A 14,992-nucleotide genomic window follows, 5' to 3' on the forward strand; every position below is an offset into this window, starting at 1 on the left:
ATGCAAGATGAAAAAATCGGGAGCACTAAAATCGGAGTGCAGGACAATACCATCCTCCCTGAAGAGCGACATGACAGACCAAAGTGGGTGGCCTACTATGGTGGAGGCGGCCTTCAAGTTCAACTTTCATTCTTCTTCGGGTAAGATGCTTACTCACCTCTTTCTGTAGATTAGAAAGCTGAGATGAAAGGCTCTCAATTCTCATGCGGCTTTCCATCAGTTCTTCCCTGGCACTGTTGACAGTGGAAGTATTCATTTCCGATGACAGTCTGGCATTCTCGAGCTAAAAGCAGCAGCAGAGTATAGTCAGTCTTATCTAGTGACTTAGAACAAATGAGGAAGGATGATTCATCTCGAGGCATTTCACTGCAAACCTAAGCCCTGCTGGTAACTTGGCTGATGAAACAGGAAAAGCATCATGAAGTTTGCTGCCGTATAAATTACCTTCTAAGTCTGACTTTTCAACTCAGTTCCCAGCATATGAGCTTTAACAATGCTGGTAGACCTGGATCTTTACCCAAAGCTTGTTACTTCAGTGTTCCATCCATTTTCTCTCTAATGTCTCAGATAATGCCACTACTAAGGAGTGTCCAGCAGTAATTTAACTGTGGGAAACAAACATCACATATCCCTAACCTAACATATAGACTCTAACAGAAATCTTATCTAATAGAGGATATAAAGCAATAGGCAGAAAGTACTGATTTACAGATTACTTCAAACCAGATAGAAACACATCCTTTCTGAAGCAAAAAACCGCTCCTCAGGTAGAAACAATATTCTGTTCCTGCCAATGCCCCTAACATTCTGTTCTGCATGTGTTTCTGGCACGTCTTTATGCATGTCATCTCTTCCCTGGCTCCCTGAGGCCACAGTCTGTGGGACCAACCAATCCTTACTGTAGCTCCTTCACTGCCCAGCACAATGCCAGCACCGAGTAAGTGCTGGATAACGGAATATAAGGTTTGAAAGAGCTCTCCCTTTCACCTGCCATCTACTACTTCATAAAATGGGTTAAAAGCAACACGAACAGTCTGAGCCCATGCAGTGGAAATTATTTTCAAAACCTCTATGACCTTAATTTTCCAAGTCTTCCACTAAAAACTCCTGTTAATCAAATCATGCAACATTTAACACACTGGGGTAAAATCATTTACTAGCAAAGCCTGTACTCATCGGTCAGTCTATGGATTTTTTGCATTGTCTGCTAAAACAAGTAGGAAATTTCTATAATATTTTTAAAATAAATAGTAAATAGTGGCAGAGGAAGCAACATCAGAAACTTTCCAATTGGCCTTTGTTCAAAAAAAGCCCAAAGAAATCATCACAGTCTACATCAATGAAGACATGGAAGTCAGAACCAGATGCAGTCCAACATGCATTTACTGATTAAATGGATCTTGCAGGCCAGAATGATTAATAGTTGTTATGGGAAGAAAAATATTTTCAGATGGCTTCATTTACCTACTATGACAGGACATAAATCATCAATGGGATAAAAAACAAGAAGATAAACCCCTACCTCTGAAAAAATGGAAAAACACCACTTTCTTTGAATAATTCCTAGTAACATTTAAAACTGCTTTAAAAAAATGTTTTCCATATTCATAGAACTAGGGGAATTCATTTCAGAAAACCAGAACAAACCAAACATCAAGTCATGTTCTTGAGGGTGACTATTAAATAAAGTCTTAAGTGTTGAAGCCAGTCCCCAGAAGAGACAGCTCACTTTGGCGTGGTAAGTCTGCTCCAGCTCCTCCTTGTACAGCTTCACTTGGGCATCGTGTTGCTCTCTCATCTCACGAAGGGCTTGAGCCAGATTGTACTCATACTCGATCTGACTCCCAGAATCCACCTCTACCAGGCGTGTTTCACGCCTCCTCCTGGTTTCATTTATCTCCTGGAGGAACAAAATAACATAAAACCAAGTTACTTGCCATGGCTGCATTGCTACAAGTCTGAGCGTCATCAGGGCCACCTGAAATTTTACAGCCCTTGTGTCTGTCCTAGGCAGGCATGCGAACAGACACTTTCTTACCTTTGTTTTCACATGAGAAGAGCTTTGAGATGTAACTAATGACAGAGGTGGTAGTACCTCAAAACCCAGGAATTTTATGTTTATTATTTCTCTAAAGACAAAGAATAGCCTGGACGACATCCTAAAGTACTGTGCAATCATGCACGGTATGTACACTTAATAGTAAGCGTTCTTCTAAATTGTTGTGATGATGATGCTTAAGGACACCTCTGTAAAAAAAAATCCATACGTAAAGTCAAGACTTATCAGTCAGGACAACTTCAGCTAGAAGTCTTACACATAATAAAACTATTTTCTTAAACATACTAAAAAGCTAAAGGCAGAGAAAGCTCGTTTACATGATGTTTTAACAGCTAGTGCTAAGATATCAGCATCAATTGAGATAGAATTTTATTAACAATATTACTTTACATTACAAGTAAATATGACAGTTCACCATTAAAGAATAGAAATAGTAGACATAATCCTTCCCTGGGTGTTTTTAAGGAACTATCCAAAACTAGAAATAGTCAGGAACACAAGTTCAAGAATGAAATTCCCATTCTTACAGTTCTGAAAATACCAAAGCTGTCTTTAACGGCAATAATTAAAGAGGCCACAAGGGGGGGACAAAACCCAGTGATGTTCTTGTTTCTGTATCATCTTCCTACAGGCATTTTTTAATGCATTCCTCATCTTTTTTAAGAATTCATTGCAGAGGAAAATGCACTTGACAGAATCAGAAAACAAAGGTTCAGAGTCCAGTTCTGCAATTAACCCCCGAGGGCTCATATCTATTTAATGAAGTGAATGATACTTAAATCATAAAAACACACAAGTGAAAGGTTTAGTTCAATACTGAGCACCTACTGATAATTTTGTCCTTTGTCTACCTCCCTCCCCCTTCCTGTTCCTGTTTTTTCCCTTCTTTCTTACTCCCCTAACTGTTCCTAGTAATACATTTAGTATATTTATTGAATAGAATTATATCACCCATGAAAAAAAAAGAGTATTTTAAATTCATTCTCAAAAAGGCACAAACCAAAAATTCAAAGATGCAATCCAAGCCCTCTAAAAGTCTTACTTTTTACTTGATACCATTTTTCATGTATTAATTTATATATACATGAAATCAGTGACTTGCAAAGAAAAAATAAACCCTAATCCTGTTTTAAACAATCCTTGTGGAATCCACACAGCATCAAAACTAAGGACTAATAGATCATACACTTTAACAGAACAAAAAGTAAGCAAAGTTGATAGTATAAAAATACCTCCACTTATAAAGCAAAACTGTAGTTAACAAGTATATGATAACCTTTTTTACCTAGTTTATAAGAAACCTACATGCACGCTACTCCACTTTGGTCCTCATCACGCCATGAAAAGACAGCAGGTACTGGTCCTTCATTTTTAAATAAAAGACAGATTCAAGAATTGTCCAAAGTCTGACTGCCTGTCCAGTGAGGGCACTTTGCCAACACCTTTTTGTTTTAGTACTGTATTGTTACAAAAAGACTCAGATTTCTCTTATTTTTTTCTCCAACTAAGAAAATAAATTTAATTTCTACAATAAATTTCTATTTTTAAATCATTGTTAGTTGCTGTTTTCAAAATTCATTACTTTTAAACACATTAAGTATTTAACCGCATGTTCTCCCCTCCAGGTTAATTCCAACACTGGTCAACTTTTAGGAAATATAAATTCCTATTTCTTCAATTTTAACTTCTTTCCTGGCAACAGTTGCTGCCTTCAACCCTAAGGCTGACCACAGAAGTCATTTAAGGCTTGTAAATGATGTTTAAAACTATAAGAAATAACCATAAATTCTGTGGACAGCCAGCCTTCAAGATGGCCTGGGGTTGCTGAGTTCTGTCTTCACAGCCTGTGTAAGCCCCTCCACACTGCATCATGGACTGCAGGACAGAGGGACGAATACCACTTCTGGGGTCAGGGTAAGGAAGGTAATGAGGCTTCTGTCCTGCTCTGTCACTCAGTCTGGGGGAAGCCCTACTTGAGCAGCCCTGTGGAGAAGCCCATGCCGACCAACGGCCCGTGAGTCTGTGAACAAGCTCAGAGGCCGTCCCTCCAGCCCAGGGAAGCCTGACTGCAGCCTGAACAGAGACCTTGGGAACATACCCTTCGAGCTGCATGGCTCGCACGTTTCTGACCTTCAGAAACTATGAGATAATACATGTCTGTGGTTTTAAGTTGATGTATTTTGGAGTAATGTGTTAGGCAGCAATAAATAAAAAATACAAATTCCTAAACAAGTGGACAGTAATTAACTGCTGTGACCAAGGCTTTGTAAGTCAGATGAAGTAAAGTCTGTTTCCCTAACAGCTTGAGCTCTTATGTGCAGCCTTTACACAGCAGTACCTCAAACAATTCAACAAAAGTATTTCTTCCACTTCTGACACATATAGTTGTTAACAAAGCTGTTTGGGATCCCTCCATTCCTTAAAAAGGCAAAAATCATGTATAGTTACCTCCTCATACATGTTTTTACGGAACTCCAGGTCCTCACTAAGGCTCTGACAGTGGTTCTCCAAGTCCACTTTAAGCAAAGTTTCATCTGCTAACTGTTTTTTGGCAGCAGCTAAGGAGGCTTCCAGCTAATCAGGAAAAAGAATTGATGAGAATTACACAGCAGTCACTTAGTAATTAATCATTTAGTAATAGATACCTACGAATTGAATCAAGTGCAGTTGACCCATGAACAACAGGGGTGGGTAGGGACACCCCCCCAACGTCCAGTCGAAAATCTGCTTGACTCCCCAGAAACTTAACTACTGAGTAGCCTATAACTGTTGACCTTACTGATAACAGTCAATCAATATGTATTTTGTGCTTTACATATCATACGGTAGTCTTACAATATAGTAAGCTAAGGAAAATGTTTTTTTTACAAATTGTCCCAAATCTCAAAAAAATTTTTTCCAATATGCTTAGTGAAAAAAAAAATCCACATAGAAGTGGACCACACAGTTCAAACCTTTGTTGTGCAACGGCCACCTACATGATAATTTTTATGTATTTAACAATGTATGAGAGTCATTTATTACGACTTTTATCGCAGAAAGGTCTGCCCAACTCCTGGTCCCACGCGGAGTGCCTGGCCAGAGCACCTCGCATCCCATCACCAACATCAGGGACTGAACTGAGACCTAAGACTTGTATTTCAAAACTCAACCAAGAGGTAGCTTTTAGCTTTTATCTGCCATTTTGGTTTTCCCTGTGTGCAGAGCAGCTCTACACCTTCTCTTTGCTACAATACTGAGGCAGCTTTCACAGCAGGCACAGAATGAGGGCACAAGCATAATGGAGAGGAAGAAAAGCAGCAACAGATCTGCTCGTCCAGATACGATGATGGGGGTGGAGGTGCTCTGCCTGTTGGCTGCCTCAAGACTGACCTTCAGGCGAGCCGCCCCAAAAATTAAGTTAACACATTAAAAAAAATACGACCTACATTTAAAAATCAACAATCAATCCAGACAACTAACCTGCCAAGAATGGCTCAAGAGCAGAGCTCACCTCACCTGGGCCATCTGATCCTTCAGATCCTCCAAATCTCCCTCTAAGATTTTTTTGTCCCCAAGAGCGGTGGCTAGAGCTGCGTCTTTAGAATTCAGAGCTGCTTCATATTCTCGAAGCTTCAGCTGGGCTCCAGTAAGATCAGATTCTTTCTTAGCGTAACTGTAAGACATTTGAACAAGTGCTAGTCATCAACTTAGCCGTGTTCTGAGGCCTTCTCCTCCCTGCTTGAGGAGGAAACAAAACTGAGGAGTGTAAACAAAGGCTGCCGTAATCTACCACACTTAGAGGAGCAATTCAGGCGCATTCCGTGCAGAGATTCTGGAGGCTAAGAACTTTCAACGATTCCCCTTCCAGGACTGCTAATCACTCCAGGTCAGAGAAGTGCACAGGACCCACGTAAGCAGACCCCTGGTTCTCGAGTGAGAACACACGTCCTCCTTGTCTATGAAAAGGCACTATGTGTTTCAGTGAGGGAAGATACTTTAGAAGAAACAGAAATTTATTATTTTAAAGTACAATGAACATTAAAAACCAAGATGTACAGGAGACATAAACCATGATACAAAGACTGAATGAAAATGAAAAATTACTTTAAAAAGTAATTTCCTAACTATCTGATATGCCACAGAAACTCCTTTGATACTACATAAGCACCGACCCCAACCTTGCAAATTGTTTCTTACAGAAGAGGTGATTTTAAGATATCTCTAACTGCAAAAAAGCACCTCCCCGGTATTTTAAAGAAAAATGATTTCAGTTTATATATTAACTACCCAAAAATGAGGTTCGAATTGAGGTTTCCTTTTCTTCCAAATACCACTTCTTATTTTATTATTTTATTTTTTCACTGAAGTATTTTTGTTTTGCAATCTATACTGGTTTCAAATATACAGCACAGTGGTTTGACAATTACCTATATATTCAATCCTCACACCCTCTACTGCAGTTACTGTCTGTCAACATAGGAAGATGTTACAGAACCACTGACTATATTCTCCATGCTGCACTACCATCCCCACGACCAATTTATATTATGGTTGAGAATTTTTGTGCCCTTTTATCCCCCTCACCTTCCCCACCCTCCCACCCCAACGCCTCCCCCATAGTAACCACCAGTCACTTCTTAGTGTCTATGAATCTATCACTGTTCTGTTCATTCTGTTTTGCTTTGTTTTTATATTCCACAAACAAGTGAAGTCTTCTGATATTTGTCTTTCTCTGCCTGGCTTATTTCACTGAGCATAATACCCTCTAGACCTGTCCATGTTGTTGCAAATGGCAGATTTCTTTTCCTTTTATGACTGAATAATATTCTGTAGTGTGCGTGTACCACATCTTCTGCATCCATTCATCTATTGATGAACACTTAAGTTGCTTCCATACCTTCCGACACAACTTTTAATTAAATGCAGTTCTACATCATGAAATTAAAGTTCCTTTGGATATATTTTATCAATTATATTGTATATGAAAAAAAATTTTTTACATGCAGTTAATTGCTATCATTAATGATACCAGAAAAATCCTTAATATCAAAATTCTCAGTACCTGTTCTTAATTAAAACTGCTAATGTAGAAGAGTATTTTTACTATTGATTTAGGTTAAGGGTGGACGAAAAGAGAAATCTTAATAGAAATGTAAAAATAATCCTGAAATATTAAATTACAATGAAAGAAAAAACCATCTAAAAGAAAACAAATGTTATTTAAAGAGAAGATTTATTTCATTTCTTACTCATCTTGGTATCATAAACTATATTCAAAAAATCTCAGCAATCTGTCATCAGAGAAATGCAAATTAAAACCACAACGAGATATCACCTCACACCAGTAAGGATCGCCATCATCGAAAAGATAACAAGTGTTGGCCAGGTTGTGGAGAAAGGGGAACCCTCCTACACTGCTGGTGGGAATGTAAATTAGTTCAACCATTGTGAAAAGCAGTATGGAGGTTCCTCAGAATGCTCAAAATAGAAATACTGTTTGACCCAAGAATTCCACTTCTAGGAATTTACCCTAAGAATGCAGCACTCCAGTTTGAAAAAGACAGATGCACCCCTATGTTTATCGCTGCACTGTTTACAATAGCCAAGATATGGAAGCAACCTAAATGTCCATCAGTAGATGAATGGATAAAGAAGATGTGGTACATATACACAATGGAATATTACTCAGCCATAAGAAGAAAACAAATCCTACCATTCACAACAACATGGATGCAGCTAGAGGATATTATGCTCAGTGAAATAAGCCAGGCAGAGAAAGACAAGTACCAAATGATTTCAGTCATATTTGGAGTATAAGAACAAAAGAAAACTGAAGGAACAAAACAGCAGAATCACAGAACCCAAGAATGGACTAACAGTTACCAAAGGGAAAGGGCCTGGGGAGGATGGGTGGGAAGGGAGGGATAAGGGACGGGGGAGAAAGTGGGCATTACGATTAGCATGTATAGTGTGTCGGGGCATGGGGAGGGCTGTGCAACACAGAGAAGACAAGTAGTGATCTTACAGCATCTTACTACGCTGATGGACAGTGACTGTGAAGGGGTATGTGGGGGGACTTCCTGAAGGGGGGAGCCTAGTAAACATAATGTTCTTCATGTAATTGTAGATTAATTTTTAAAAAATCTCAGCAATCATAGCTCATAATTTTTTCTTAAATCCTTTATTTTTTTTTTAAGCACCACAAGATGGCAGTCTTACTGACAAATTGTTTAGGAGGGAAAAAAATTCAACTGTTTAAAAAAGAAAAAAAGATATTCCATACAGTCATTAATTTACAACAAAAATGTCTAGTTCTTACAAACTCTGGGTCCTAGAGCTGGGGATTCCACAGAACCCACAGATCAGTGTTTGTGGGGGAGCTACTAATTTATCCCACTGTATGAGGCCAGAGCAAGGCAGCAATACGTATCAAAGTACGTATAATTTTAAAATAAAATCATGGTTTGTAGAGCATTACAGAATATTTACAAAAGCCACTGACTCCAGATTACTTAAATTACAAAAATCTCTGTATCATGGTCTTAAGATTTAAGTATCAGACATAATGTGCTGCCCTCTCAATGTGGTGCCACAGAGGAGCAAACCTGTGTTTTCCAGACACCGACAAACCCACCGAGAAAGATACTGAATTTAAAAATCCCAATTTTACAGGCTACTGCACATCCTGTGTACCTGACTTTCTAGATTTAATGGACAATAATTATGCACCTTTCAATTTCAGAATGTTTTACCACTAGTGAGAGATACTGTGTAACTTCTGGTAGAGTATGGGAAACACAGAAGCCAAATATTAAGACAGTGCACCTAAATGACTAGAATATGGTGATTTCTGCAACCAAAATCAAGACTAAGTAAGACAAGGAGTGGCGAACTAAAGGAGATGAATTGGATATGCTATTAATTTGTGGCACCCTGAGCCACCCAATGGTGCCAGTTGAAATTTGGTATCACAGTCTTAGTCACTCATGCCCACTGTTATTTTGTAAAAAATATAAACTCTTCCATTATAAATTCCTTCTTAAAGTTAAAATTTTCACATTACTGAACAAATTAAGCAGATATAAATCAGAAGTTGGAAATGTACATAAGGTTGCAAATACACACTAGCCTATGTGCCTTGGCTCAACGGGGGAAAAAGGAGAGGTGAATACTACCCCTGCACCTTGCACATACTTGTCTCACACTTACCATACAAATCCTTATTTGTGGATGTATTCAGCTATCTCTAGAAACTGAGAACTCTCTGAAGATAAGGGCAATGACTTATTTTCCCTGTATCTTCTGCTATATAAACAACCTGTAATGACTGTTTTGGTAACCATTAAAAGAAACTTCCCCATAATGTCCCCCAAAAACACCACCCTGCATTTTTAATGCTATGAAAAACACTGTCTTTTTCTAGAAGAGAAAAGTAACTGTGACACTTGTATTATCTCTAAAACTCATACCTTCCCAGATAGATGCCCTCCGTAGCACCCTGCCAGTTTTCCCAGGATGTTTCAATCATGAAAAAAGTCTCCATTTGTTAAGAAGCCATGAATCAATGACCTTTATATGCCATGTGAGCTGCCAATACCAAGGATACATGAGGGACTATATAGCAGGTTAACATCTTGAGAGTAATCTTGTCATAGTTTTCTAGCTGTATTACTATTTCTCATTCATTAAATATGATCTAGGAAAAAGCAGAAACCTGCACAATTAATCCTAAAACAAACAAATGAACTGGCTATAGCCATTACCTAAGCACAGAGTAACATCTCAAGATGCCCCAGAACAAAGGGAACTTAGACAGGATTCCAAAGTTACCAACTTAACTGGTTGGTGGCCATTTTTCTGACTGTATTTCCTAACCGGATTTATTCAGTGCTACTGACCTAAGTTATCCCTATCTTCAGATAAGGGGACCTTTTTGTTTTCACTTAACATTCAGCATGAGAATCTAATGATACAAATATGCAACCTGCCCAATCTAAGTCAGAAAACACACCCACTTGCGCTGTAGATGTTCACAGAAGAACCAAAACTCCAATTGAAGCCACAAAAAAAAATTGAGACTCCATTCTAAGGATTTCCTCTCAGTAAATGCATTTTCATTTCAAGTAAGCTTGAATTTCACCAGCATAACAAGCAATGAGGTCTAATGAAATATATGACCATTAAAAAAAATCAGCTGGAAAAATATACATTTACATTCCTGTTAACGTTCTGTAGCAGTAATTCAATTTTAACAAACACAGCTTCAAGTGATAAGAGGGTGGATATACTTCCTTAACAGAACCTAGTACCATTAACTATCTGGGACCCGCCCCTACAATCTCCTGAGGCCTGTAGGACTAACATGAAAGTAACTGGTTACTTGCACTTTTTCTGTTACTTCTGACCACCTCCTACTACCAGCAATGCCCCTGTACTTCATCCACTGCTTTCATCATATTGGTTTTCCAACCTACCACCTCTTTAACCTTGACTTGCTTTAGGATCATCACTTCAACCCTGGCTTCTGCATAACTACTTGGCTCTGAGACTCACTGTCTGCTTGGACTCTGCCTAGGTCAGGTCTGCACTGCCCTTTCTATTTGCCTCCCACTCCAAGTGTCCTTCATTTGCCGAAATGAACTCAACTGCAGACGAGTCCCACCAGTGAGGAAGCAGAGATTAGAAAATGCACCAATTACAGAATCGCTGGAAAATGCATGCTCAAGCCCCTAGGGGAAATACATCCTTGTTAGGTAATAATCATAACAGAACATTTTAAATAAAGTCACACCACATATACGTAACACACAGAAACTCACTCAAGCCCCGGTAAGTGCATGATTATAACTGCTTGAAAGTGAATCAAGAAGCAACCTAAATGTCCATCGATAGATGAATGGATAAAGAAGATGTGGTACATATACACAATGGAATACTACTCAGCCATAAGAAAAGGGCAAATCCAACCATTTGCAGCAACATGGATGGAGCTGGAGGGTATTTTGCTCAGTGAAACAAGCCAAGCAGAGAAAGAGAAATACCAAATGATTTCACTCATCTGTGGAGTATAAGAACAAAGGAAAAACTGAAGGAACAAAACAGCAGCAGAATCACAGAACTCAAGAATGGACTAACAGGTACCAAAGGGAAAGGGACTGGGGAGGATGGGTGGGTAGGGAGGGATAAGGGGGGGAGAAGTAGGGGGGTATTAAGATTAGCATCCATAGCGGGGTGGGAGAAAGGGGAGGGCTGTACAACACAGAGAAGACAAGTAGTGATTCTACAACAGGTTGCTACGCTGATGGACAGTGACTGTAAAGGAGTATATAGGGGGGACCTGGTATAGGGGAGAGCCTAGTAAACAAAGTATTCGTCATGTAAGTGTAGATTAATGATTAAAAAAAAAAAAATGCAGTTCCTGTGTGGTAACCTCTAATGAGTTCTACACAATGATATAAAGGACATATAAAAGTGTAGGCAAAGGGTCTGTTTGTGTTTATACAGAGGATCAAAGCCTAATTTGGCTACCCCGAAAATGAACTAAGAAACGATATGAAAGAGAACTTCCAACATCAGCACTCTCGGGAAGACTCATGCCAGAAGATGATCATCAAAAAACCCCAACAAAGATCCACGCACGGCTACAGCTGTAGATGCACTCATCCCACCAGCTCCTGGACTTGCCATGGGAATGAAGGAGATATCTAAGCTGGCCTGTGCATACAGTAAAACAACAAATTTGACTGGATCTATACTGTTGGAACTCAACCAAGAATTAGGAGAAGTGCAAATTGTAGCGCTCCAAAATCTTACAACTACAGACTATTTACTGTTAAAAGAACATATGGGATGTGAACAGTGCCCAGGAATGGGTTGTTTTAATTTGTCTGATTTTTCTCAAACTATTCAAATTCAGTTAGATAATAACCATCATATCATTGATAAGTTTTCACAAATGCCTAGGGTGCCTAACTGGTTTTCTTGGTTTCACTGGAGATGGCTGGTAATTACAGGTATGCTTTGGTTATGTAACTATACTCCTATTATGTTAATGTGTGTGCGCAATTTAAGTAGTAGCTTAAAATCTATACATGCTGAAGTTACTCTACAAGAAGATATGTCAAAGAAATAATCAATCTTCCCATGTTTTCTCCCGCCTGCTACTTCTATAGCTTTTCTTCTTCCATCCTAATTACAACGAATTCTTAAATAGAATTCGTGCCTCATATCAAATTTACCGAGTATCATAACTCCTCCAAGTGGTAAAGATACCTCAAGACAAATGCTGGGCATAGAAGCCACAGGGCATAAATATGCAAAGAAATAAAAAGCTAACCATTTCAAACAATAAGGCTTCTCTCTCACTTACCAACTTAACATTTCCCTGTATGGCCCCGGAAGATGACTGGTTAGCCAGAGACGGGTAAGATTCCTCAAGGGAGGAACAACCTAAGATAGGCACAGTCGCAGGGGGGCCATCAGGTGAGAAATTGGGGATCAACAGAGGTGAGGCTTAGAACCTCACCCCCCCTGTTCTGAGAGAAATCTTCTGCATCCGTGGATGTTTTATTGCCCTTGTCTAGCTTGGATTAACACATAGTCTACAGGCACACACCTGATCATCTACATTTGCTCTCTTACAACACTAAACTATGTTTTCTACCTTTATCTTGTATCTACCTACCACTTCAGCATTTTATTAAAAATAATAATAATAAAGAGAGAAATGTGGTATCCACATATAAATCAAGTATAAAAACCAAATGAGTATTCATATTTGAACTGACTGTTTAGAGTTCATAATGCATGAGCAAAACCGAAAGTTTCTGTGATGACTGCCCTTGTACTGTTCACCATGTAACTTATTCACTATGTAAGAATTTGTTCTCCATGTAAGAACTTGTTTGTTATGCTTCAGAAGATTGGAGACTGACGAAAATTAGGCTTGGGGTGGATTAATGATTGTGCATTGAGCATTGACTCCCCTATACAGAATTTTATTGTTGTTAACAACCATTTGATCAATAAATATGAGAGATGCCCTAACAACAACAACCAAGAAAAAGTACACACTTCCAATTGTAAAATAAATAAGCAACCGGGATGTAATGTATAGCATAAGGAATATAGTCAAAATATTGTAACAACTTGGTATGGTGATAGCTGGTACTTAGAATTATCATGTATATAAATGTTGAATCACTGTGTTGTACACCTGAAACTAATGTAATGTAATACTGTGTGTCAACTACCCTTCAATAAAAAATAATTATCTAAAAAAAAAAAAAAAAAAAAAAAAAGAAAGTGAATCAGCAAACACAGTATACCTGTATCACTGAAAAAATCAGATGGACCACTTAAACAGGAAGCAAAAAAATGTGAACAGAAATTAAGTAAACTTAGAGGGACAAATACTTAGAATATATTCATCATAGAATAGTTTTAATTAGTTAAGAATTGGTAAACTATTGCCCTTCTGTTAACACTCTGTTGATCAGTTTAAATCACAAGGGCCTGGGTGAACACAATGTCTTGTCTGTCTAGTTTGTCCACTAGTACAACCATGAAAGAAATCCGAATCAGTTTCTCTAAATCACCCACAAAGTTCCTGTGAACAAAGAATCTGTGTTCATTCATTTTCAGGACAGGATCTATACACACGCTTGGGTTTGGTTACTTCTTTGACAAGTGCCATAATTTTCACGAGTTTTTTCCAAATACTTTCATCCTAGTTCTTTGATTTTTATACACAGAAATACAGATAAAAACAGTCGGTAAGCAATGCAAAATAAGAGACCCAAACTGTAGATGGTCTCCAGGTAGAATAATTACACACACGATAAAAACATAAAGTTAGTTTCTGGATATTCGATGTCATTTCCATGAAATTTACCAGCAATTACTATACTATATATACACAACAGTAGACAAGGGCAAGAATTTGTGTTCAATTAATGCTTATAAAATGTATTAAATCTGTTGGAGGTATGTGCTCTTAAGGAAAAATTCATCCAACATGTAAAACTGATAGACTCAAAAATACACTTTAAAACCTACGAATCTGAACAAGTGAACTAGACAAGAAACATTCATGTTTCTAAAGATAAGGAATAGAATACAAGTATCTGGATTTTTTTATTACTGCCTTAATATGTCAGACAAAACAACAGCTTAAGGAAATTGAAAACAGACCACTTCCAAAGTCAATTTTAAATTTCATTCATAATATCCTATAGAAATTACTATGCAACTCTTAGGTTGCTTAGATCATTTCTGAGCGATTTTGAAATGCTGTTGTAGATTATCAGGTCCATCCTACAGAAGAGTAGACACTCAAACACAAAGTGAGAACTTCCCCTAATGTATATACAGCGATCGCTAGATGGAAACGAGACTACCAAGGCAGACGGCAGCCCAGGGGAGCCCTTTCTCCGCCGGTGTCCAGCTTTCTTAACACAGCACTCATCACTGACATTTCACTTCAGTACCCTTCTTACTTAGAAAAACAAATAAACTACAGGGGATAAAAGGGAAAAGCCATTTAGTTTTTCACCTGTTATCAGATAACGTAACAGAAACCATTCTATATAAAATTGTTGCTTCTAGCCATATCCACAAGCATTCTTAAACCCCTCAAAACAGACCCACTCTACTTGGAGCACCAGGCCAATCCGGCCCGGCTGTCCAAGCTCTGTCTGAACATACCATAAGACACGTCTGAACAGCTGTCTAGAGGCAGCTGAACACTCAACACTAGAGCAATTTATTCAAGAGACTATCAAATAATCCAGTTTCTGAGGCTCTCTTCATACCTAGAGTTCAGAATCAACATGTTCTTTATTTTATAGCCATGGTCCTGACTTTGAGAGGAATAAATAAACTTTATTTTGAATTTAAGATAAAGGTTAATACACCCAAACAAAAACCTGCTGTCCTGAAACTAAACCATTT

General features: G+C 38.4%; 1 protein-coding gene across 3 annotated transcripts in view; it reads right to left on the bottom strand.

The window, feature by feature from the left end:
- Window positions 1-14,992, bottom strand: part of LMNB1 (lamin B1) — a 54,389-nt gene that overhangs the window by 20,398 nt on the left and 18,999 nt on the right. For all 3 annotated transcript variants that reach the window (XM_057490637.1, XM_057490636.1, XM_057490635.1), the window contains 4 exons: window positions 5,558-5,714; window positions 4,508-4,633; window positions 1,730-1,900; window positions 158-283 (listed from right to left, as the gene is read on the bottom strand). In XM_057490637.1, the coding sequence (XP_057346620.1) occupies window positions 158-283; window positions 1,730-1,900; window positions 4,508-4,633; window positions 5,558-5,714 (580 nt within the window). The remainder of the gene's footprint in view (window positions 1-157; window positions 284-1,729; window positions 1,901-4,507; window positions 4,634-5,557; window positions 5,715-14,992) is intronic.

Source organism: Manis pentadactyla, chromosome 13, assembly GCF_030020395.1.
Source record: "Manis pentadactyla isolate mManPen7 chromosome 13, mManPen7.hap1, whole genome shotgun sequence".
Taxonomy (NCBI): Eukaryota; Metazoa; Chordata; class Mammalia; order Pholidota; family Manidae; genus Manis; species Manis pentadactyla.